The sequence below is a fragment of the Primulina eburnea genome, chromosome 10, assembly GCF_022965805.1.
Source record: "Primulina eburnea isolate SZY01 chromosome 10, ASM2296580v1, whole genome shotgun sequence".
Classification (NCBI taxonomy): domain Eukaryota; kingdom Viridiplantae; phylum Streptophyta; class Magnoliopsida; order Lamiales; family Gesneriaceae; genus Primulina; species Primulina eburnea.
Genome location: NC_133110.1, coordinates 5,665,469 through 5,691,218, shown reverse-complemented (window position 1 = coordinate 5,691,218; position 25,750 = coordinate 5,665,469). Strand labels below are relative to the sequence as shown.

General features: G+C 35.4%; 2 protein-coding genes and 1 pseudogene across 3 annotated transcripts; 1 reads left to right on the top strand and 2 right to left on the bottom strand.

Annotated features, from left to right (window-relative positions):
• The first annotated feature begins 5,419 nt into the window (after positions 1-5,419).
• LOC140803865 (uncharacterized) lies at positions 5,420-6,320 on the top strand. The gene is made up of 2 exons (XM_073159720.1): positions 5,420-5,892; positions 6,000-6,320. The coding sequence occupies exons 1-2, from the start codon at positions 5,451-5,453 to the stop codon at positions 6,026-6,028; spliced, it is 471 nt and encodes a 156-aa protein (XP_073015821.1). The 5' UTR covers positions 5,420-5,450; the 3' UTR covers positions 6,029-6,320.
• Positions 6,321-14,366: 8,046 nt separating this feature from the next.
• On the bottom strand, positions 14,367-15,348 carry LOC140803852 (methyl-CpG-binding domain-containing protein 2-like; annotated as a pseudogene).
• A 3,775-nt stretch (positions 15,349-19,123) lies between these two features.
• Positions 19,124-25,710, bottom strand: LOC140842771 (DNA replication licensing factor MCM5). 2 transcript variants are annotated; one of them, XM_073210901.1, is made up of 18 exons: positions 25,350-25,709; positions 24,493-24,636; positions 24,221-24,400; positions 24,040-24,138; positions 23,787-23,923; positions 23,602-23,707; positions 23,332-23,466; positions 22,811-22,888; positions 22,545-22,649; positions 22,295-22,386; positions 22,074-22,206; positions 21,886-21,981; positions 21,543-21,634; positions 21,358-21,448; positions 20,630-20,739; positions 19,793-19,922; positions 19,614-19,715; positions 19,124-19,502 (listed from the first exon to the last, which is right to left on the bottom strand). In XM_073210901.1, the coding sequence occupies exons 1-18, from the start codon at positions 25,635-25,637 to the stop codon at positions 19,419-19,421; spliced, it is 2,202 nt and encodes a 733-aa protein (XP_073067002.1). In that variant the 5' UTR covers positions 25,638-25,709; the 3' UTR covers positions 19,124-19,418. The 2 variants fall into 2 exon arrangements, 1 of the variants encoding a protein (XP_073067002.1); XR_012120482.1 differs by lacking the exons at positions 19,124-19,502; positions 19,614-19,715 and having other exon boundaries at positions 19,803-19,922; positions 21,358-21,453; positions 25,350-25,710.
• Positions 25,711-25,750: the final 40 nt, after the last annotated feature.

Here is a 25,750-nt window from a genome sequence, read left to right as displayed (position 1 = left end):
GAAGCTCCACATCTAATGGAGGGATTTATGGAAAATCAAGTGACTTGGTTATTGGAAACTGAATAATATATACAAGTTGTTATACAAAATGTATATGCACAAACAGAAAGGAACACGAAAACAGTGAACTATTATTGCGAACAAAAAAGGTAGCACAATGCTAAAAGTAACGTGCAAAACAAGCGAAGCAGTATGATAAACAAAACAGCATAACAGTGCAAAAATGAAATCAAACCGAGGCCTGTATGAAAATACAGTGTCCTTAAAACAGATTCGTCCCCTCCGGTGTGTACTGCGAGGATGAACGCGGACGTCTGTTTCCCAGGATACAACGGAAAACCAGTAGTACCGTAGCACAAGGCACCACCACGGCGAACCGAAAAAGTATCTGAGCTTTATCACGAGACAGTGTAACGACAGAAGAGCAGCAGCCGGTGGAAGCAGCAGTTGTCGAGACAGGGTAGCAGAAGAAAGCTTCGAAAATCTGAGAGTGTAGGTGAGTGTGTTGGACAACGTTTGAAAGACTTGATGATGCCTCTGTTTTATAGGCACTCCGGCTGTAACTGTTGGTCATCCGAAAGGCCAAAGGTCAGCCCAGCTGGAGCACCAACAGTCACGCAAGCCATATGAAGAGTCAGGCAGCTGGAAGGTCATTCATAACTGAAATTTCGAAAAAGAAGAAAATTAGCAAAAGCCAGGTGAACCTTGGTGAGAAATTTTGTCTTGATCGGTCCGACAGTCGACGCACCCAGGTCGCGCTCGTACGCTTGCACACAAGTCAAGCCTTTTTCCCGATTTGCACCCCCCCTGCGCCGGCGGGCGCGAGAGAGAGCCTCTTGACCAATCTTACTTACACCTCTACAAAGTGTAAATCAATATAAGCTCACCAATGCCTTGTTCTTTTTCTTATGTGGGACACTTCCCACTTACCATCCACAAGCTAGTCCAATTTCTCATTCAAATGGACCAAGCCCAATACTACAAAATTCCAAGTCCAACAATAGTCCAACACAAGTTACAAATATTATAGAGATCTCTAAATATTACTTATGGATAATTATTATCTTATAATTTTTTTATAATATTCTTGTCTATTCTATTGGGCAAAGTTTGGTACACATGGTAGGATAAACATGTGATATATAATATAAGGATAAGTTAAGGATAAATAAGATGTAGGATATTATATTTAATGTATGGTATGATTTTAATAAGAGTGATTAAATTTATATATTAGATTGTAATGACAAAATTAACATTATCATAATAAATTTTATAATTTCAAAGTTGTTGTTTGAGTTCATATTTTTTATTTGTTCATATGCCGATAGTACTTGCATGATTTATTTATTTTTACCTAATTTTATATATTATATAATATGATAATTAAGCCCTTGATTTTGTGAGTCAAGTCAAATATTAATTTTTAAGGTTAATCGAGTGATATTAATAATTTTATTGAGATTTATAAAAATTATTTGTATAATTATCTCGAATTCATTTATATAATTATCATATTATATAATATATAAAAATAAATAAAATATTTATTTGATTTTAATTTCTACCTACTAGCACAGATTTATAAAATAATCATTTATAAATTGAGGGTAATTAAGTCATTTGTAGTGTATTTTATCATTAAATTAAAATTATCACACCTTCTATTAGGGATATTTTATCCTTCTAAAAAATTATTTATCAAGGGCCCATGATATTATCATGAGCTTTTTAAAAAGGTACCAAACATGAGATAAGAAGGATAATTTAGCAATCTCTCTTATCCCATGTACCAAACTATGCCTTGGTGTATATATAATAAATCAATAAAAAGTCTCAAGTAATCACTTTGTTTCTCATTAATATAATAGAAATAATAAAATTAAAATCAAAAGTTTGTAAAAGTGTGACTAAATAGTCAAATCATATATTAAACGACAATAATATTTGTAAATTAATTTAATTATATAATTAAATTTATGAAAATTTAAGTCATGATTATTGTGATAGTGTATTTATTGATAACCATGGTGTTGGGTGCAATAATTGTTCCTGCTTGGTAGAGCAATCGAACCGTGGTGCTTGTGCTGCTGTGCGGTTTAAAAGATTTGAGTTGCACCATTACCACTAGCTATAGCTTTTGGTAAAGCGGTAAGCACTCGGTCCTACAATTGGTATCAGAGCCAAGGTCACGGGTTCGATTCCCATTGATTGCAAGGAGTGAAATTATTGGGAGGGAGATTGTTGGGTGCAATAATTGTCCCTGCTTGGTAGAGCAATCGAACCGTGGTGCTTGTGCTGCTGTGCGGTTTAAAAGATTTGAGTTGCACCATTACCACTAGCTATAGCTTTTGGTAAAGCGGTAAACACTCGGTCCTACACATGGCTAACATGTGTTGGCTGCAGAGAGAGACGGGAGATCTATCAATAATGGTTGAATTTTAATTACGACCATAGCAGGAGACAGTAAATTAAACCATTGTCTCCGGCGCACCACGTTCCGAAACGGGATCTTCATATGGCTGCACGATGGCTGTCATGTGCATGGTTGGTTGCGATCAGGGGCGGAGCCAGGATTTAAAATTACCTGGGACTGGCTCCGTCCCATGCTGTATTTAATAAAATAAATAATTAACTAAGAAAATTAAAATAAAAAATATGTAAACATTGATTTCATGAAAACATAGAACAAGAGTATTTAATATTTAATACCTTCAAAAACATGGAGCTAAAACACTACTGAATATAAATTCGAAAATTTCATTTAAATAATTCTGAATTTTTCCAAAATTTCTACAAAATTCCATAAATTCGCATTTATATTTTCTATAGCATTTAAACATCCAAATAATAAATAATCAACACTAAAAATCGACAATACTCAATATAAAATCTGGAAATCGAAATAATGCTCAAATAAATTCTAAAAAATTATCAATATCATCAATCGGCTCAAAATAGTAACTACAATAAAAAATTTAATATATATTAATTATCGGAATTAAAAAAAACCAAAATACCCAAATTTTGAAATACTAAAATCTGAAATTACCTTTAAAATTCGAAATCTAACGAATAACAACAAGAACGAGCGGTAGAAAGTCTAACATTAAGATTTTCTCATATTTTCGGTGAAAACGGCGACCAATGGGCGACGGCTGATTTCAAGACGACAAAGAAACTTCGAAAATTTGGTATTAAAAAAAAGTTTATTCCGTGGGATTTCCGAATCTACAATCGATTTTTAAAACTGGCAACCGATTATGAAGTTACGACAATTTGAAGTAATCAAAATTGTGATGAAGTAATCAAAATTGTGATGATTTGATAGAGAAGAATAAAAAAGTTAAAGAAGAAAAAAATATAGATTGAGGCTAATCAACAAATTTTTTAAAATAAAACATATTATTTTTTTTAAAAATAAAAATTATATCCTCTTGACATCAGATGGAAATATATCGTCGATGAACAAAGGTTCATATGGACCATCGTTATTATCAACAACCTACAAAGGACAGTTTCTAATGAAACAACTGTTAGATCAATTTTATTTATATGGGCTTATATGTGAATAATTATGTATTGTGGGTTGTCTATTAAGTTAAGTCCAAAATAAAGTGATCAATTAATGTTTCGGGTTATTGGGCTTTAATGTATCTAATGGGTTGTGGACATTTAATGTGTAGAGACATAAGTGTAATTTCTGTTTTCATGATGGGCTAAAACGGAAATACCAGAAGATATTATCTATAAATAAGGGTCATGGTCCCCAGATCTCGCGTTGTTACTTTCACTATTCTCTCACCCATTAAGAAAATAATTCTTAAGAGAAACTAAAGGATTCTCTCAAGGAAAGAGCGCGTAGATCTGGAAGATCAAGACACGTTCTAAACAATTCAGAATTATGGCTTCAAGTACGCTTCCGCTTAAGTTTTCAGTCAAATTCTTAATGATTTAACGTGATGGATTCTGCGGTTTATGGGTTTTCCCTAACAAGTGGTATCAGAGCCATTCATGTTTGAATCATTGAGATTTGTTTAATGTTTTTGGATACTATTTGGATCCAGATCTGAAAAAATAAAATTTTGTTTAAAATTTTTTTTGATATTGCTTCAGATCTGGCAAATAAATTTTGATACGGTTTTAGATCTGAAAATTATTTTGGTTTAGATCTGAATTTTTTTTTTTTTGAAAGGATTTCAGATCTGGAAAATATTTTGGTTGAAAACCAAATCTTTTAAAGTTTCAGTTTTGGTAAAAAGATTTGGTTGTAAAATTTAAAGATTTGGTATAATATTTCGATTTTCCTTCCAGTTTTTGTTCAACAAAATATTCAAGAAGAAAATCGAAAATTCGGTTTTTTTTATAAAAAAAAAAAAGGATACGGTTTCGGGTCGGGTCGTACGGAACAGGCCGACCCGACCCATACGGGTTAGGGCCGGATCTTACGGACCGGGTCGACCCGACCCATACGGATTCGGGTCGGGTCTTATGGACCGGGTTGGCCCGAACCGTACGGATTCGGGTCGGTCGGCCCGACCCGTACGGAATTTCCGAAAAAATTAAAAAAATAATAATAATTTTTTTTTCGGTTCAGATTTATTCGGTTAAGATTAAATTTTCATTAATTCAAATAATGATAAGGTTATATGTATTTTTAGAATTGATTAATTGAGATAAAATGTCGCCAAAGTGACCTCTTTTATGAAAATTAATTTTATTTTGAAATATAAAAAGATTTTGGGTATATGTGATTTATATGAATATTGATCGACCCAAAGGAAGGTTAATATTTAATATAATCACATATGCAATTGTGGTGGTAAACATGTGATAGTTTTTCAGTTTTTCATGTGAATAATAAATCGGCTCAAAGGAATGTTGTTATTTGACATGATAGTTACTATCAGTGTTTGACTGCTGCGCCAGGATATCACTTATAAGTTAATCTTTTGTCCAAAGATGAAACATTAATGGAATGCTCGATATTCTGTTTATGGGAGTTTACATTATTTGAATTTATTGATATTTTATTTGGATATTTGGTTGAGCATGTATGTTTTGTTTTTGTTCTCTGTTCAGATTTGACTCCTGCAAATATTCATTCCAACATAAATTCTATTCCTATGTTAAATGGCTCGAATTTTAAATCGTGGCAAGAGAATTTGTTGATAGTTCTCGGTGTCATGGATTTAGACCTTACGATAAGGATTGACTCTCCTCCTGCCATTACGGATAAGAGTACCTCTGAAGAAAAGTGGGAGTTTGAAAGGTGGGAGAGATCGAATCGCATGTGTATGATGATCATGAAGAAGGCCATTCCAGAAACATTCAGGAGCACAATGTCTAGCGACATTGCTACAGCTAAGGCTTTCCTTCAAGACCTCGAAAAGAGGTTTGCTAAAAGTGAAAAGTCTGAAATTGGTACATTTTTGGCAAGCATAGTTTCAATGAAGTACAAGGGTAAGGGCAACATCAAGGAGTACATTATGGAAATGTCTCATCTTGCTTCAAAATTGAAAGCACTGAAGCTTGACCTCTCTGAGGACTTGCTGGTGCATCTGGTTTTGATATCTCTTCCTCATCAGTTTAACCAGTTCAAGGTGAGCTATAACTGTCAGAAAGAGACTTGGTCTCTGAATGAGCTCATCTCACACTGTGTACAGGAAGAGGAAAGGTTGAAGCAAGACAAGACTGAAAGTGCTCATTATGCCTCTACCTCGAAGGAAAAAGGAAAGAAAAGGAAGGATAAGGAAGCTGGGGATACACAGCCTCCGAAGAAACAACAGAAAAATCCTAGTGATTCTCAAAGTTCTGGTTGTTTTTTCAGTGGCAGTGATGGGCATATGAAGAAGCAGTGCAGTAATTATCACGCTTGGCGTGCTAAGAAAGGTATGCTTCTGAATATGGTTTGTTCTGAGGTTAATTTAACTTCAGTGCCTAGACACACGTGGTGGATAGATTCTGGAGCAACAACTCACATCAGTGTGTCTATGCAGGGTTGCCTGGATTGCCGAAAACCAAGTGATGCTGAAAGATTCATCTATGTTGGTGACGGCAACAAAGTTGAAGTTGAGGCAATAGGAAAATTTAGATTATTGTTAAAGACTGGAATATATTTGGATCTTTATGAAACATTTGTTGTGTCGTCTTTTAGACGGAATTTGATTTCCATTTCTGCATTGGACAAATTTGGTTATTCTTGTTCTTTTGGAAATGAAATATTCAGTTTGTTTCTCGATTCAAAATTGGTTGGTTCTGGTTCTTTATCAGGATACGATAATCTTTATTCTTTGGATGTTATTGCTTCATTTAACGAATCCCTGCAAACAAATAGAGGCACTAAAAGAAAATTAACCTGTGAGAATTCAGCTGCGTTATGGCACAAAAGGTTGGGTCATATTTCTGAAAAGAGAATAAGGAGACTCGTGTCAGACGAAATTCTCGAACCTTTAGATTTCACAGATTTTAATAATTGTGTTAATTGTATAAAGGGAAAACAAACCAACAAAAGGAGATTTGAAGCCAATAGGTGTTCAGACGTCTTAGAACTTATACATACTGATATTTGTGGACCATTCCCTTCGGCTTCTTGGAATGGTCAACAATATTTTATAACGTTCACAGACGATTTTTCAAGATATGGCTTCATTTATCTCATTCATGAAAAGGCACAGTCATTGGATGTGTTCAAAAACTATAAAGCTGAAGTTGAAAATCCACTTGGCTTAAAGATTAAAAGCGTTAGATCTGACCATGGTGGTGAATACTATGGTAGATATGACGGTTCAGGTAAACAACGTCTAGGACCTTTTGCTAGATTCCTAGAAGAATGCGGTATCGTCCCACAGTACACTATGCCGGGTTCGCCCACTATGAATGGTGTTGCTGAAAGACGAAACAAAACGCTTAAGGACATGGTGAGGAGTATGATCAGTCATTCTTGAAAGCGGACCGGTTACGGTGGCCGGAAGCGCAACGGAAGCACAAAAATCGAATTTTTTGAGGGAAATATTTTCGGCCACCACATATATATCTTGTGTAATATTTACAAAAATAAAAACATACATAGGATGTTTAGAAGTGTTACCTATCAACTTTAAAAGTTGATTGTGGCTCCAACTTTGTTGTCAAACAACAAAGCTCCTCAAGGCATGAAGATCTACAAGCTCCTCCTCCAAATCCTTGAATCTTTCCTTCAAATTAGGCCCACCACCAACTAGGTAGATCCCCTCAAATATTGCACTAGAAATATTTGAGGATTTTTCAAAGAGAAGTGTTGTGTTCTCTCCAACAAATTGAAGAACACACAAGGAATAAAAATTAGAGAGAAAATAGAGATCATGTTTCGGCCATATGCTTGGAATGAAAGGGAAGGGAGACTTGTCTTGGATGATGGAAAAGTAGTATCACTTTTTGCATGCCATGCCTTGATATCCCAAAAGTAGTCTCCAACCCTTCACCTCCCATGCATGCATATAATATAGTTTTTAATCAAATTAAAAACTTTGGACTAAATTTAATTATCTCAAACATATTTGAGACAAATTAAATATTACTTGAATTTACTCAAGTCCCACTAGTTTAAATAATTATTTTAATTGAGCTCTACAAGACTCAATATTATTTAATTAATCCAACACTTGAATTAATTTAATTATTTGGGCTCTACTAGGCCCACTAGTGTTTAATTAATTCAACACTTGAATTAATTTAATTTAGTCCATAATAATGTTTATGAAAATCACAATTTTCAAAAACATTAGTCACTTGGCCAAATTTTAATCTAGGAACACTTCCATAAATTAAAATTTATATTTCTCTCATAGAAGTCATACTTCTATTTTTCTTTACACTTATAAACACATTTATAAGCCGTTCAACACTTTGAACTATTTTTCTCCTTTATAGAAGTCATACTTCTAATTTTCCTTACGCTTATAAACTCCTTTATAAGCCGTTCAACACATTGAACTATTTTACTTCTCATCGGGATTTACAAAGCTAGTACTTGTGTGGCCCTCAATGGTTCATTGATACAACTAGCCGTGGGTTCACATCTCCATGTGATTCGGACTAAACATGTCCTTATTCGAGCATACCCCAATTGCTCCATTCTTACTTATCAACTCCTTGATAGTAAGAACGTCAGAACTCAAGTCTGATAGTACCCAACCAATCACGTTAAACGCCTAGCAGCATCGCTTACGTGATTCCCTAGGTATCATATGATAGTGCCTGCAAGAACCATTCAATTATGGTTAGCGTACAGTACGGTCCCTTCAACTCATATATCCCGACCGATTCGACAACTATTGGTTTATCGAGAGTTGTCAATGAATCGATACTATGTGTCATGTTGTAGTTGCATCAATGGTGTAATCTATGAAACCCCTTTCATAATTACAACCATACTCTGGCCAGAGATTTCAACCTACATACACATGATTACACATAGGATATCCATACCCGAAGGTAAGCGGTGAATCCCCGACTACAATGCATCGACTCCTATGTGTTTCGACAGAACACCCAACCTTGCCACCTGATGACCCCATGAGAGTCGGTAAACAAGTCAAAGTGTAATTCTAGCACATAGAGTCTCAATGTTGTCTCGGGTCATAAGGACTAATTCTGTACAACCATAAACCAGGACTTTTCCACTCGATAAGTGAGAACCACTTGGAAAGTCCTTTTATGGAGGGTTGTTCAGTGCACTCTACAAGGAGTACCTATCTGCATGTTCGGACATCACAATGTCCCCTACCAATGAAACATGGTACTCACATCGCAGATACTAGTCTCTAACTCGAGCGGCCTATATCCTTCTTAGTGGCGGCTGAATCGACTAGGAACCGTTTAGAATATACAGTATTACAAATATGAGTTTCATGATACTCATCATATGAGCATCTCATATTCTTTCTACTATTTGTATATTCAAGGGCTTTATCTATGCAGCTAGCATGGGTATACAGATAAAGATTTGCCAAAATAATAATTTCAAATATTATTAAAATAAAGACTGCTTATACATAGAGTTTCATTGTGAACACTCGGCCAACATTTGGCTCGACGGGCACCTACTCTAACAATTCTACCTTACCAGAATCACTCTGGGGAGAAGCACTAAAGACCGCAGCATATATCCTTAACAGGGTTCCAACTAAGACAGCGACCAAAACCCCTTATGAACTTTGGATGGGTAAAAAGCCCAGTCTTAAGCATCTGCACGTTTGGGGATGTCCAGCTGAGGCAAGGCCTTACAAGCCTAATGAAAAGAAACTGGACTCAAGGACGGTTAGTTGTTATTTTATTGGATACTCTGAAAGATCCAGGGGGTACAAGTTTTATGATCCCACAAGTAAGTCGATTTTTGAGTCGGGAAATGCCCGGTTCTTTGAGGATGTTGAGTTTGCGGGGGGAGATAAAGTCAGGGATATTGTCTTTGAAGAGGAATATGTAAATATTCCCACAGGTGTCTTGGACATTGATCAGGATCATATTCCTCACTTTGACCAAGACACAATACAGGAAGACAATATTAGAGATCCTCCCATTCCAGATGAACAAACTCAAGCACCTCCAGAACCTATGCCATTAAGGAGATCCACTAGAGAGCGGAGAAATACAGTGCCAGATGATTACATTGTATTTCTTCAAGAACATGAGGCAGACATTGGATTGATGGAGGATGATCCTATTAACTTCCGTCAAGCCATGGAAAGTTCTAACTCTCAAAAGTGGAATGATGCCATGAATGAGGAGATAAAGTCCATGAAGGACAATGACGTATGGGATCTTGTCCCATTACCTAAAGGTACGAAGCCTATTGGTTGCAAATGGATATTTAAAACCAAGAGGGATTCGAAAGGCAATGTGGAAAGATATAAGGCTCGTCTTGTCGCTAAAGGCTTTACACAGAAAGAAGGTATTGATTATAAAGAGACTTTCTCTCCGGTTTCTTCGAAAGACTCTTTAAGGATTATAATGGCTTTGGTGGCGCATTTCGATCTTGAGCTTCATCAGATGGATGTAAAGACTGCGTTTCTAAATGGTGACATTGATGAAACGATTTATATGGTGCAACCAGAAAATTTTGTGTCCAAAGACACAAATAATATGGTTTGCAAATTAAAGAAATTCATCTATGGGCTCAAGCAAGCATCTCGACAATGGTATTTCAAATTTCATCAAGTGATCATCTCGTTTGGTTTTGAGATAAATTTGGTCGATGATTGTGTGTACCATAAGTTCAGTGGGAGTAAACATATTTTTCTGGTTTTATATGTTGATGACATTCTACTCGCTAGCAACGATATAGAGTTGTTGCATGAAACCAAGAGATTTCTAGCTAAGAATTTTGAGATGAAAGATCTTGGTGATGCATCTTTTGTACTGGGTATTCAGATACATCGGGATCGTTCTCGGGGTATTCTTGGATTATCTCAGAAAGGCTATATCGAGAAAGTTCTCAAGCGATACGGGATGCAAAATTGTAAACCAACAGATACCCCTGTGGCTAAGGGAGACAAATTTAGTCTCAAACAATGCCCAAAGAATGATCTTGAGGAAAAGGAAATGCAGAAGATTCCCTATGCATCTGCAGTGGGGAGTCTGATGTATGCTCAGGTTTGTACACGTCCAGATATTGCGTACGTGACAGGAATGTTGGGACGATATTTAAGTAATCCAGGAGTGGAACATTGGAAAGCAGTCAAAAGGGTTTTACGGTACCTACAGAGAACAAAAGATTACATGCTCATATATCGGAGGTTGGATCAGCTTGAGATCATTGGGTATACTGACTCCGATTTTGCTGGATGCCAAGATAGTATGAAATCTACGTCGGGCTACATCTATCTCCTTGCTGGAGGTGCCATTTCTTGGAAGAGTGCTAAACAGTCACTTATAGCCTCTTCCACCATGGCAGCTGAATTTGTAGCGTGTTATGAGGCATCCAATCATGGAATATGGCTGCAAAATTTTGTCACAGGACTGCGCATTGTTGATAGCATTGAAAGACCATTAAGATTACATTGTGACAATAAATCAGCAGTTATGTATTCCAATAACAACAGGAGCTCGACGAAGTCAAAACACATTGACATCAAGTTCCTGGTTGTTAAGAAAGAATTCAGAATGGAAAGTTGTCTATGGAGCATATCGGTACAAACTCCATGGTTGCGGATCCGCTTACTAAGGGACTACCACCCAAACTGTTTCATGAGCACACTGCTAGTATGAGTGATATGTCAATTGAGGAAATTCAGTTTTAGTGGGAGTTTGTTATTTTAAATGTTTTTCAGTTGTAGACATTTTCAGTTACAGTTATGTAAATTTATTTTCTGCAGAAATAAATTTCAAGTTAAGTCACACTCTGATTATGATTTAAAGTTTGATCTCAATAAGGTTAAAGGGAGGACCAGTTGGAAATAGGCATGTTACGGTCACATTGCATGAAATTTCCATGCTACACATCCACTTCATGATCCATGTCATTCAGTTGTGTTGGCATATGTGACCATTGATGGGTCTAGTTACCTTGAGTGTAGCGAAGACTGCTTTGATCCTATGTTGATGTGATTGATGGACCAGATTGGTTATAGATACATTTCGGAATGGCAACAATTTTGAGCTCATAAGGTTATTTTCACAAACATAATTATAAAGTTGCACATATAGCCCAAGTGGGAGATTGTTAGATCAATTTTATTTATATGGGCTTATATGTGAATAATTATGTGTTGTGGGTTGTCTATTAAGTTAAACCCAAAATAAAGTGATCAATTAATGTTTCGGGTTATTGGGCTTTAATGTATCTAATGGGTTGTGGACCTTTAATGTGTAGAGACATAAGTGTAATTTCTGTTTTTATGATGGGCTAAAACGGAAATATCAGAAGATATTATCTATAAATAAGGGTCATGGTCCCCAGATCTCGCGTTGTTACTTTCACTATTCTCTCACCCATTAAGAAAATAGTTCTTAAGAGAAACTAAAGGATTCTCTCAAGGAAAGAGCGCGTAGATCTGGAAGATCAAGACACGTTCTAAACAATTCAGAATTATGGCTTCAGATACGCTTCCGCTTAAGTTTTCAGTCAAATTCTTAATGATTTAACGTGATGGATTCTGCGGTTTATGGGTTTTCCCCAACAACAACAGCAAGCACAAGCAAATAAACAAACCTGGACTACGCTCAAGAATATTGAAAATGTTGCTATGGTAGTGTATGGTAAAACGAAGAACAGTTTGAATACCAAACCCTTGCCCAAATAAAGAAAAGACTTCACGAAATGAATCTACAACATGCCAAGACAAGGATAAGCAAACTTAATAACAAAAAACAAAGACAATACAAGTATACAACTACAGCCTTGTGGCCACTTAAAAGCATGTTGCCATGCATCATTCAAATGAAGTAAATTTTGAAATAAGACAGAAGTATGATTATTTTCTAAACTTGCAATAAATATTACATAATATCAAAGATCAAAGTTAATTAAAAAACTTTTGGTCAAGACATCAAATAGTGCGAAGAATTCAAACATAAAGGCAAACTAGATCATGAAACTTCAGAAGTGCTCACATAAAAAAACTGGAAAACACTAAATTGTCACTCATATATTAGTTCAATTACCACTCTGAATAACTTAAAAAGGAGCAAAACTGATTGCTGAACACTGAAGAAAGCAAAAGGCTAACATAAAAATAGAACGTAAAAAGTGCTCGATCGTATATTCAATAGGAGTGGTCTGTAGTAGTCGATGGTAAAACTTGCTATAACTGCCCGTACGTGTTCATCAACTGAAGTGGTTTTCAACCGGCCGTGTAAAGACTCGAGTAACGGGAGCGGTTTTAAACCACGTGGACCGGATACCAAAGCTTTAGGTTAGCGTGCATGTAAGGATATACAACCGTGCGCCGATGCATGTGCGTGCTCAATACATTGCTCTACATTAACCATGCTCTTTGATTACAACTGATGGGGAATCTTTAATCCATAATTTACATGCCAAAGGCAGACACTTTTCCCATGAAACTAGACAACTCCATTCATGTTTAATTCAAGTGACTAGGCCTGCAGCCATATATCTTGCAAATCATATCCTATTGCATATGATAAAAAGTAGTAAATATCAAATTGTCAAAAAGCATACATGAAAATCGACAAATTTAAAATGCTGTATATGCATGCTGGACCAAAACTCGAACCATACGCTGAACACACAAATCAACAGGGAAAAACAAAGAAACAACAACCCATGTTTTTAATCATCTAGACAACAGAAAATTTGATTCACACACTCTATATATTTTTGCTCCTGTCAATTTTGTATTTCAGTGATTATTCAAAAGTGTACATTCTTGAAACAAAAGATACAACCCAAAGATAAAAGAAAGATGTTGGATTGGCACCGATAAAAATGGAATGCATCAGAGCCATTTACAACAACTGCTACTTTGATTCCATCTCCATACATTCTTTGATTTATCAGCGTTATAATTCAAGCTGATTCGCACACGCACAAAGTTTCATCAAATCGCTTAAGGATCATGCACATGCATTTGTGTTCTTAAAAATTTAATTAAAAAATTAAATAATTTTTCAATGATTAAAAAAAATAGAAGAATTCAAACCTGATCAAAAACTTGTGTGAGACGGTCTCACATGTCATATTTTGTGAGATGGTCTCACGAGTCGTATTTCAAGTTCTAATAATGGAATTAATAGGTGTTTTAGACCTAACATTGATATGTTGTATTTGTCTGATCCTACGTCTTTAATTTTTTTATATAACATTTAAGTTTGAATAATTGATTGTGATACCCTCATATTTCATCATCATTTACATATTATTTTAGTATTCTTTTCTTTTAAACAAGAAAATGTTTATTTATTTTCCACTCTAAAATAAACATATATGGCTCTCGAAGCATCAAAGTGAGAATAAAACTATTGATTCCTTTCATGCTTGAAAACAACATTGAAAATTAATTGAAACTAAAACAAAGGCTTATCCTTCATTGCTGTAGAACTTGAAAATCTCTCTTTGGTCATGGCAAATAGGGTTTTAGCAACGGAAATATCTATTTTTAAATACCCTAAGTTCGTCTTTTTAAAAAATAAATAAAAATACAAATAAAAAGTCATCGAAAAATCCATTTTTGGGAAGGCCCGTGGCAGCATCGACAGAAAACCAGTGATAATTGAGCATAATTTTCCTTCTTGAATGGAAAAAAGGAACAAAAAATTACGAAAATTACCATTAGTGGAAATCAACAAAAGTATTAATAAATATGCTTCTAAAAATACAGTTCAACATAATTTTTCAAAACAGTTTAATTATAAGATAAATGAACATCTTTACAAGTATAAATTGTTGATTAACATAATGACCGAAGAAGTTAAACCCCACCATCTCCTCGAGCAGCTTCTTAGTCTTTATTTGCATATGGAACAATAGATAACACGGGGTTTGCTGCAAGAAAAAAAAATATCGATTTTTTAAGAAGATCAATCGATAAAAAAAAAATTCACAGAAAAACAAAGCAAGAGAACATCATAAAACCTGTCGATTCTGAACCATTTATAGCACGTGAAGAACGAGCACGCCTCCTCGGAACATGATTATCATCAAATGATACAGGGGGCTGAAATGAAAATTGAGATATGGCAACACCCTCTTGCACAAACTGTGGGTGCTCACCAAGGTACCTAGGTGCATGTATGGCGACTTTAATTAATCAAAATAAATGTTTTGGACTTCATGACATATATTGTACGTAGTACATCAGTTATTTATTTGGTGCTTAAAGATCGGAGGATACCTATTAAGTTCCACCATTGAACGCAATCTCTTGTTAGATGGTGTCACATAATACCTGTTAAGATACAACACAACAAAATGCCGATTGTTGATCAGAACAATATAGATGATAAATTGCTGAAAAAATCTTATCTCCATGCATAATCAACAATTTCTTGTCGAGACAAAATCATTAAGTATACATACACATCAGCAAATTTCGCGCCTCCTTCTGCTCGAGTTCTTATAATCCGTTGCCAGCCCTTAGGTGTCCGAGGAATGTTGGGCTTGTCCATTGCCCATACCTAGTTTTGATCCTCCTGCTTGACATCAGATTCCTTCTCACATGATATATCAGGCTTCCACTGTCTGGCTATATCACACGTGAAAGGTTGTTCAATGATTGTTTCTCTTATTTCCTCATATTTCTCCTTCGACGGGATGAGCCTCCACTTTGAACACGAGGCGCACTGGACTGTATATGCCCTGACAGATTCCCAAACCTTATTTGCCGAGCTGCTTGGACTTTGTTCCATTTCGAGAACTGCAAATAAAAAAAGGAAGAATATTCTGTAGTGTCGGTGTCACGATCCGCATTAATCAAGTTACTAACTAGAAAAAAATAAGAATTAGACCTGGATAGTGTAACAAAAACCTAACTCAATTGTACATAAGCACATACCTAGTTTGAACATAGAACAAATGAGCACGGCTATTTTTGGGAAACCGCTGAATAAATTAAATTAAACAAAAACAATGAATTTGGAGATAATTATTGCCTTAGAAGTATATGCTGTTGAATGGGGTCCCCAAGAAACTGATCAACACAAATTCTTTCTCTGGAAAATCTGCAAATGTAGCATTTTTCTAATTCTTTTTTCCTGTAAAATTTCATATGTTTACTAAGGAAAGGCCTCTTACAAGCACCATCTCAGCTAGGTTAACTAACTTGTAAGAGTTTATTATCACGATGCTGCTCAATACATCCAAAATGGACAAATAAAGTATAACTTTTTGCATTGGTACTAGCATACCACCATGGCAAAAAATCATCGATGAATAAATATTATAGTATGGACTGTTAGTGTCATAATTTAAATCAGTCAACATATTGTTTTATCATATTATGATCATCAAGAAAAGTTTCTCGTAAATCCACCGCATATAATAAGCCTGGACTACCAAGAAACCAAAGATGAAAGATAAGCAAGACAATATTATGATCCTCTATCTGAAAACATTAATGCTGCTTGTAGTAATCTCTACTCGGTCTGTCGGTCATCAAACAAACTATAGGTCTTCAACAAGTCAAACATACATGCTGCCTATTTCTCTAAATCCAGCCTCAATTGGGCATGTTTAGCTTCAGTATCATTACATTATTTAGATTTTTTTTCTAAGGGTAGTACAGATGCATGCGGTGGGACTAAGCATGCAATATAAGTTCATGTATTTGATTGCAAGAACTAAACCACGCAAAATGCTCATTGAATTAAAAATACAATATGAGAATATAAATGCTAATATGTTCTTGAAAACTTTACAACCAAAGAAAATACATATAACTCGGTGCACGCCAACAATTTTTATACAGTTTTTTTAAAACAACAATTCATGTTCTTCACAGTATATCGTAGATGCCTAGTTCAAGATTGACAAGTTTGCCATAGCAGTGTATGGTTAAACAACGAAAATTCGAGTTGCCTAAGCCTTGCGCCAAAAAGAAAAGACTTCACAAAGTTGCATAGACTTGACATATGGCATTGCATCTATACTTCAAATATTTAGCAAAGGGAATCAAGATCTAAAGAATGCCCCCAACCAACATATGAATACAACACATAGTTCACGTGTGAAAATGCCATCTACATGACGCCAAGCCAAGGATAAGCAAACTTTGTCATCAGTAACCAAGGGAATGAAATTACAACCTCATTAGCTAGCCATTTAAATGTGTTGCCATATATGAACAGAATGAAGTAAACTTTGAAATAAGACATAAATGTTGCTATTTGGTAAACTAGCAACAAAGCTGTCAACATCAAAATTGACAAAAAAAACTCTGTCGAGACTCGAGACACAAAAAAGATGAAAGAATCCAAGCATAAAGACAAACTAGATCGCGAAACGTCACAAGTACTCACATTAAAAAATGGAATATTACTAAATTTTCGCTCATTAATAGGATATCCTCTCCAGTAACTTAAGAAAGAGGAAAACTGATAGCCGAGCACTGAAGAAAACAAAAAAATAATTTTAAAATAGAACAAAAATTGAATCGTAGACAACAAAAAACAAAGGACTTTAGAACCTATGACTTATAGGAACGGTCATAAACCTTTTAGAATTTTTTTTAGTAGTTAAGTAACTGACCAACTGTTTCTATAGATAATGATTATATGTTCAATAGCATTGGTTTTAGTAATCGATGCTAAGACTTGCTGGAACCACTTGTAATAAGGATAACCCGCTCTTGTAAGTTAGTCGGTTGTCTTCAACCGGTGCATAAACAAACTCAAGAAACTGCAAACCACGTGGAGTGGATACAAAACCTTAAAGGTGTGTAACAATATATACAGCCGCACGTGTATGCCGGTGTGTGCTTAATACATCGGTCTACCTTTACCTTCCTCTTTGCTGACAATGAAACTGAATAACTGATCAAAAATCTTTGATGCTAAATTCCCCATAATTTCCATGCCAAAGATGCATATTTTTCCCGTAAAATTTATAGTTCACATTCTATTTAATATGGATAAAAGGAATATCACATTGTCATCTCTCCCGAAAGCACACATGCAAATTGAAAATTTTAAAATGTTGTGTATGCTACATCAAAAATCAAATTCTACATATACATGCAAAAAAACGAGCACTCTAAATATAAATCAACATGAAAAAAATAAACAAGAAGCAAACCCATGTTTATATATAATCATATTTATAACGAAATTGTTTGATTCAAAGACACAATTTCCGTTCCCGTCTGTTTTCGTATGTCACTAGTTATTCAAAAATCAGAAGAATACATTCTTCAAACAACGATATACACAACCAAAGTTAAAATAAAAATGAAAAGATACACACTTTCAACAAATTCATAAACTGGACATAACATCCACAACACAATGAATTAATTAATAAAAACCCAGTAGTAATAAAATGATTGAACGCAGAAAAGGGAGCTGGAATGATACCGGTAATTAGATCAGATGAGAAATCACGTGGGTTCTGATCCGGGTCTTCGGGACAGAGCTCAAAAAGGTAGAGGAAGACGAAGAGGTCGGGGATACTGTTAGGGTTTAGTAGTAGGGTTAGGGCAGCGGAGGAAAACAAGGAAAAGGAAACGAGCTAGACATTTGTGATTTTGATGATGCATGCGTTTCTTAAATAAATATTTAAATAAAATAGGTGTAAGGAAATATTATTTTAAATATTAAATTTTGATTTTTGATTTTGTTACCGAAACAAAAAAGTTAGCAACTTGGATATTTCCAACTTCCACACATATATATAAGCAAGTTTTTGTTAAAATAAGAAAGTTTTCCACAAATTTCTTACAAAAAATAAATATAATATTTAATTAGTTTATTTAATTTTTTTTAGAAAATTTTGATGAGTATTAAAAGTAATAACTTAAAGAATTTTTTCCAATAAACATTAAATTCTTAAAATTCAAATAAGATAGCTCAAGAAAATTAAAATAGATATATTCAAAAGGGTTCAAATATATATTAAATTATCCTCAATAAACATGTTTATTACCCTCTATAATCAGAAAATTTTGACACTAAATATATGAAATTCGAGATATCCATAATTTGAAATACTTAATACATTATATAATTCTATCAAAAGCACTCGTATAATTTTTTTTTTCTTGAGCTGCCTTATTTTAATTTTAAACTATATATAAATAATGCAATGTTGGACAACCAATTTTATTCTATATATCTTACTAAATATACGTACTCCAAATCTGAATAGTGAAAATGACTACTCTTTTCAGCAATATTTATGAGTTGAATCCTTCCAAGTTGCAACATTTAAACCTTTTTCGTTATTATGAACTACCTACATATAGAAACAACGAAAACAATGAGACATTAAGCTTGAAATTTGTCTTTTATGCACGAGAAGTAAAAATTATTATTATCTTATTTGTACAAAATTTTAATTATTATGCATTTGCTAATGTTATAATTTTCTTCTATATAACAAAATTTAGAAATACAACGTAGTATAAAATGTCTCGTAATAGAAAAAATTAAATTAATTCTAATTTTTGCGAAGAAAACTGAAAATATGCATATTTTCCATTTCCAGATGTCCAAAAATAATGGCAGAAAGAAAACACCAGCAGATGTGTTTTCGGTTTTCCATCTTAAATGGCATTTTCCATGCATGTTCTGGTCACATCCTGGTGCTGAAATTAGGCGCAAGTGTTCAATATACAACGGGCACCAATTAGCATGAATCCATAAGATGAGACAGTGAACCACTTCAATGGGCGATTAAATGGCTCGTGTTGAACAACAATTTAAGTTTAAGATCACATTACACCACACATGAAATGATGAAAAATATATTCCAGAAGCCAAGTATATCAGGCCTTGCGAACAATTTGTCGTCGTTCTCGAGAGTATTCAACTTCCTCTCTTTGATGCATGATTAACAGAGCTCTTCTCACCTGACATAAACACCAATCATGCAAAGTCTCGTCAAAATAATGTCGCCTTCCGAACCGTAAATTAAGAGCAGCATAATAAGTTTCTACTCGTATTAAAGTATTTCTCCTTACTATGGATTCATTCATGCCCATCCTGGCAAGTTCGTCAATCAAACGTCTTTCTGATATACGCATTCCTATTCCCATTCTTCTCTTTATCTGAGTTTCAGCTTGCTGTTCATTATAAAGAGTTAGCATGGATGGTCTACTTCGAGACTGTAGACAAGACTAATCAAACGGAATGATCTCACCTTTATCTCATTTGCTAGCTCGGGAGTTAAATTAATATGTTGATTGACACCGGATCGTGCTGCATCTATCGTAGAGTTGTTGAAGAGTCTGATAGCTTCATGAACGTGCTCATCAGTGGCAACATCTGACCTGATTATCAGAAAAATAATTCTGTAAAACAACAGCTAACTCAGAATCAAAGACCAAACGACAAGAATAATATCACAAACCGCCCATGAAGAAAAAAAAGAAATAAAACGTAACTTCAATGCCACAGACCTGTTCCATTTCAAAATTGTGTACACATAATCGATGGAACTATTTTGTATACGATCAAATATGGAAGGACTCCTCCTGTTTGCAATTGTTCTCTTTACTTCCCAATTATTTGTTTAATTCCCATGTTAGAAACCTTTCAGAATTGCCTTTTCTAGCCATAATAAGCAGCAAACTCTGCATATTGATGTGTCATTTTTCGAGGGCAATTAGCAAGACGTTGGTTCTAAAATATTCTTGAAATTTTCGTTAAGGTCGTTGTTCAATCAACAATAAATTTCCAAACACAAATCCGCCACTTCAATGTAAGAACAATAAGAAAATGCAGTCACTTTTGTCAAGGCAAGATACCCCGACAATTTTAAATCATGGTTCATTTGAACGTAACAAATGTTTACTCTATTACTCAACAACATAAAAGTTGGATTGTCTGCATATATCATAAAAGAAATCTGATAAACCCAACCCTTGAGCTCTTACTATCCTGTTAATGTAGAATAGATAATAACAAAAACAACTTTTATAAGCAAAGGGAATCATTACAATATTATACTGTGGATATGCTACGGGTAATAACTTACAGTGTCATTCTAGCACTTGCTTCACTCAACCTCACAATAGCCTCCAACTGTCTGACTGTAATTGGTATTACAGCTGCTTCCCCAGTTTCATTTGCTTGCCGTCTCATATCCTAGAATAAAAATATCAAATGGAGCAGAAGAAACTTATCTGATCAAAAGAACATTTGCATCATTAACGGACATGAAATTTCTAGCTTGGATCCAAAAACAGGATTTCTCAACACTGATACTGTACCCATTAAAATACTGTGGTTCCTCAATGAAACAAATTGATTGCCAGGAGGAATATCTAAAATTTTAACACTTTGCATTACCCTATGGATCTTTCACCTATTAGCTCACATGGACTACAGAAATCAGTTACAGTTTAAGTTACTGAGTCATGTTTATTCTTGATTTTGCATAGAGTCCACTGCTCTTCTTGGAATCTAAAATCAAGTGTAAAGGTGAAATGCACATGCACAGATACTTCACGAGATAATAAATTTTTCAACCTTGCATCTGAGACTTTTATAACTGGCTCAATCTATTGCTGACACAATAATCCACCAGTATTTTTGCAGTAGGAAACGCAGGAGATGAAACCAACTCAATACAAGAGATATTGATAAAAATACGCGACAAATAACTAGAGAGTTTCAAGTGGTAAGAACTCAAAAGATTCAGACAATATTTCGCCATTTAATGCATCATCTTAGGCTATCTCTGATTTATTGGTTGATAAGTACCTGTCTAATGTTTACATATCTTTCTTGCAACAAAGAGGCAGCAGATTCTGAGAGGCGAGGATGGCACTCGGTTCGAGCATAGTGAATGTACCTGCACTAAACAACTAAATACTTCAGCAAAGGAATCAACAACTGTTGTTCAACCATTATGAACATTGAAAGATGTTTTAATCAAAAGTAAAGACCTCTTCAGCCAGTTATCCTCCTTCGAAGTCCTTGAGTCAGTTGAGGCCGCATCAGCAGATGCATGGACTTTTATGACGTGACTGGCAATATTCTGCAAATGCATCAAATTAGATTCAGCATCGTCATCGTCACCTTGCACATCCGCTATTTCAGAGTATATTCTCTTAGAGCAGCAAATACATAATTATAAAGAAAAAACATTTCCATCAATTTGGAGTATGCCTTCATGTTAGTCGAAGAAATACGACCTGACTCGTTAAGAAAAGATAACAAATGTATACATTCCTGTAGAGAAGACACCAAACTTTGAAGTTGTTCCAACTGTAATTAATACTTTTGTACCTTGTCTTGAGAGTACATTCGGATATCTTTCACGATAAAAATCATATCAAATCTTGAAAGGATTGTGGTCTGCAAATCAATGTTGTCTTGTGCAGTCTGAAAAGAAAATGGTTGCTAGTTAATCTCTTTAGCGAAAGAATCTTTAAATTGATATAAAGTAAGCACTCATAGAACTGAAAGTAACGTGCCTTGAGATCATCATATCTCCCAGATGGAGGATTGGCCGCAGCAAGTACAGAGGTTCTCGAATTGAGAACAGTCGTTATTCCTGCTTTAGCAATGGAAATAGTCTGCTGCTCCATTGCTTCATGAATGGCAACCCTGCATAAAAAATATAGTTTTCCTAAGAACTCCAGTTGTAAGCAGTAAAATGGCAATTCTTATGTCAATAAAATTATACTGGCATCACCTGTCTTCTGCCCTCATTTTGTCGAATTCATCGATGCAAACTACACCCCCATCAGCCAAGACCATTGCACCTCCTTCCAAATAAAATTCCCTCTGCATATTTTGGTAAAAATCATTGCAAACATTGTATGAAGTACAAATAAAATGCATACTAAATTACCTTCAAAAAAAAAAAAAAAATGCATACTAAATCAAACTTAATCCATAGATGCTTAGCACCTTGTAAACAATAGACCGGAGTGAAAACTTACTGTGCTATTGTCACGAATAACTGAAGCAGTAAGACCAGCAGCAGATGATCCCTTTCCAGAAGTATATACAGCCACTGGAGCTGTCTTCTCAACAAACTTGAGAAACTACACAGTAAAAGTGTGTATCTTTTAAACCGTATTTTCAGAAATTTAATGTAGCATAAAGAAAATCCCCTAATTTACATGCCGTACTCTTATTTAAGATGTACCAGCCACGATGGGAAAGGTTTCGCATATATGGTAAATACATGATAAATTGTCGTAACCTGTGATTTGGCTGTGGATGGATCCCCCAAAAGTAACACATTGATGTCACCTCTCAGTTTTACACCGTCAGGCAAAATCTGCATCAGCAAAGGCGTGATTTTCAAGAAATTGAACAAACAAAATACTATAAATACTCTAGTTAGTCACAAGGCGCTTTGAGACACATGGGTGGGTGCACTGAAGACTAATCCCTAGTAATATTCTAGGATTTTGACGTGTGAAATCAGTTCATTTGCACAGTATCCAATATAAACCACACAAAATATTGATCGAAAATAAAACAAACATATATTTAACATAGAAACAAATATAGAGTTACATTGTATTTCATCTTAAAATAACAATCCTACATTAAAGGCACGTACAAATACACCTCATACATTAAACCGTGCCAAGGAGCGGATTTCACCAAAGAGTCACACCCACACATAAGGGCAGAGCCCTGTCATGCCCAAGATGCAATGCAGCAGGTGAATTTTTAGCAACTATAATTTACACAAATGGCCAGTTTATCGCATACCTTCCTTGAACCTCCAAACAAAAGGCAGGCAACAGCCTTCTTCACATCACTATGACCAAATATGGATGGAGCAATCTTAGAGCAAATTTTATCGTATGCATTTTTATCCGACGAAAATTTTTTGAATTCGTCAATCTGAAAGAGTGAGATGTGAAGACGAGTTTATTACCAGCAGAGATTAAACATTATTCTGAATTATGTAACCCTAGCTATAAAAAATATATACATTCGATAACTTAAATGAAGAAAAACTATGACAATGATTGTTACCTCCTCTCGAGTGAATTTAGTCGGACCTCGGGAATTAGCCTCACCCGTTTCCTCTAGGCCAACCACCCGGATATATGGCTGCCTAATTGCAACTGCACCTTTGTGGCTGCAAAAAAATTCTGAACACATCACATAATGAAGATAGATATTTTCATTTCTTTTTCATCTAAGTACAGATTTCTTACGAAGCAGACGAGTTGGCAGCTTGAAAGATACTGTAAATTCCAATAATGGTCAACCTTGTCCCAGGAACAATTGTTTGCACTAGATGCCGATCAACAGATAAAAGAATGTTCCTTGGCAACTCTCCAGTTGGCACATCCTTGGATTTAAAAAAAAACCAACACAACCAATAGAGTTCATAAGATAATATCAACTCTTAAGAACACCAATGACAGAGGCCATATTAGTTTATCTCTAATAGAATAAAGCACATACCTCAGGATTTTCCTGCAATTTTAGTGTCTGTTGATCCACGTACTTGCTTTTATCTGAAAGAACGATCCATGGATCAAGTGGGCATGGTTCTTCCCCAGCCTGAGAAATGACAGCACATGTCATTCTAACAAAATCAGTCAGAATTTGAAAGGGTGTTCAGAAAAATGTTCATGTCAACAACCTGAGGGATGTGATCACAAGATCTAGGCACAATAGCTCCACCAAGACCGGGACGGCATGGAACAAGCTTGACATTCTTACAATTCTTGCACAACAACGTCACGTATGTTGCTTTTGCCTTGGTTCTTGATGCTGCAATAACAATCCCAGACACCTTAACCAGTTTTGAAATATATTGTGCCTGCATGTCATCATACCAAAAGACACCGCTAATTTCATTAAAACGCACACTCTCAGCAGATTGAAGGCAACAAAATGCGCAAATCAACTAACCCCCATTGATCTCATTGATAGAGGATCCTGATCTGATCTCAACAATACTTGTACTTCCCCAGTCCTCGGTTCTTCCATTTCACCAGTTTCTCCAGCAACCCTTGATTTAAGACCTGCCAGTACTTCTGCTGCTGCACTTTCGAACTGTTTCATATTCAGAAACAAACAAGCAGGCATGCTTAGTATATCAATGAAGTGAGTTTTAAGTTTTAACCACATACATTATAGGCATCAATCATCATTAATGATTAGAGAAATATATTACGACTTAAGCTTACAGTGACAAATCAAGAAAATTTGTCCGTGGGATATAATCATGCTTTGATAAAAGATATATATTAAATCAACATTATTGTAATAAAACAGCAAACATTTTTTTCGATTTATTTCAAAGTAAGAGTCAGTCTAATGAAGCAATATGAAACATACATTGACATCGTGGTGTCATGTTCTAGAGTGATCCCGTGATGTTTTACATTTTAAATAGCTTCAAGTGCATCCCTTTTAATTTAAAAAAGGTTTCCACGTACAAGTGTTACTTGGAATCGTGGCAGTATTTTGAGGAGCCAGAGTACTATAATTCAACATTTCAGATATAGCTTAGCCAGGAAACATACCATCAATATATAATGCTAGAAACCTACAGTCGTGTGTGAACAAATCTTACTATTCAAGACGCAACAACAAATTCAGAATGTCAATGGGCCTAACCCCCCAATGGACATAATTTAGTTTTGCCTCCGCACAACAATTTGCACTAATTCTTTAACTAGAAGAGATTAAATTATACCCAATTTCACTCCACAACCAAGCTCTACAGAAGAAGAAATCATAGAATGCGGATCTTTCGCACTTACTAGGGGAAGGTACTCAGCAGGGTTCTGACGAAGGAATTGGGGAAGGGTTTGATCGGGATCGTAAGAGATGAGGTCAGCGAGATTGACGAGCAGATATTCAGGGTTGGACAATAGGACTTCTCTGTAAGGGAAAACATTAGGCTGGCTCTTGCGCTGGAAATTCCTGATGAATTCCTTGAATCGCTGAAGCACCGCGTGCCGATTGACCGTGTCCGTATCACCTCCGCCACCACGGGGGAACTGGGCCTGGTCGCTGTAGTATATTCCTCCCTCGTCCCAACCAGACATCTCTTCTCTGTTTGTGTGTGTTTTCTCTATGAATATGAAAATGGAGACGGCGAGTTAAGGATGGAAAGGGAATGGGAAAGCAACTCCTAAGTAGCTACTTCTGGCGGGAGATA

Bases quoted from the DNA above. Each gene is read 5' to 3' on its own strand.
- LOC140803865 (XM_073159720.1), top strand. From the start codon at position 5,451: ATGAAGTACAAGGGTAAGGGCAACATCAAGGAGTACATTATGGAAATG. The intron at 5,893-5,999 runs GTATGCTTCTGA...GTGTCTATGCAG, and splicing joins CGCTTGGCGTGCTAAGAAAG to GGTTGCCTGGATTGCCGAAA.
- LOC140842771 (XM_073210901.1), bottom strand. From the start codon at position 25,637: ATGTCTGGTTGGGACGAGGGAGGAATATACTACAGCGACCAGGCCCAG. The intron at 21,449-21,542 runs GTCTTTACTTTT...TGTTTAGTGCAG, and splicing joins GAGGATAACTGGCTGAAGAG to GTACATTCACTATGCTCGAA. The intron at 19,923-20,629 runs GTAAGTTATTAC...TCTGATAATCAG, and splicing joins GCAAGTGCTAGAATGACACT to GTCAGATGTTGCCACTGATG.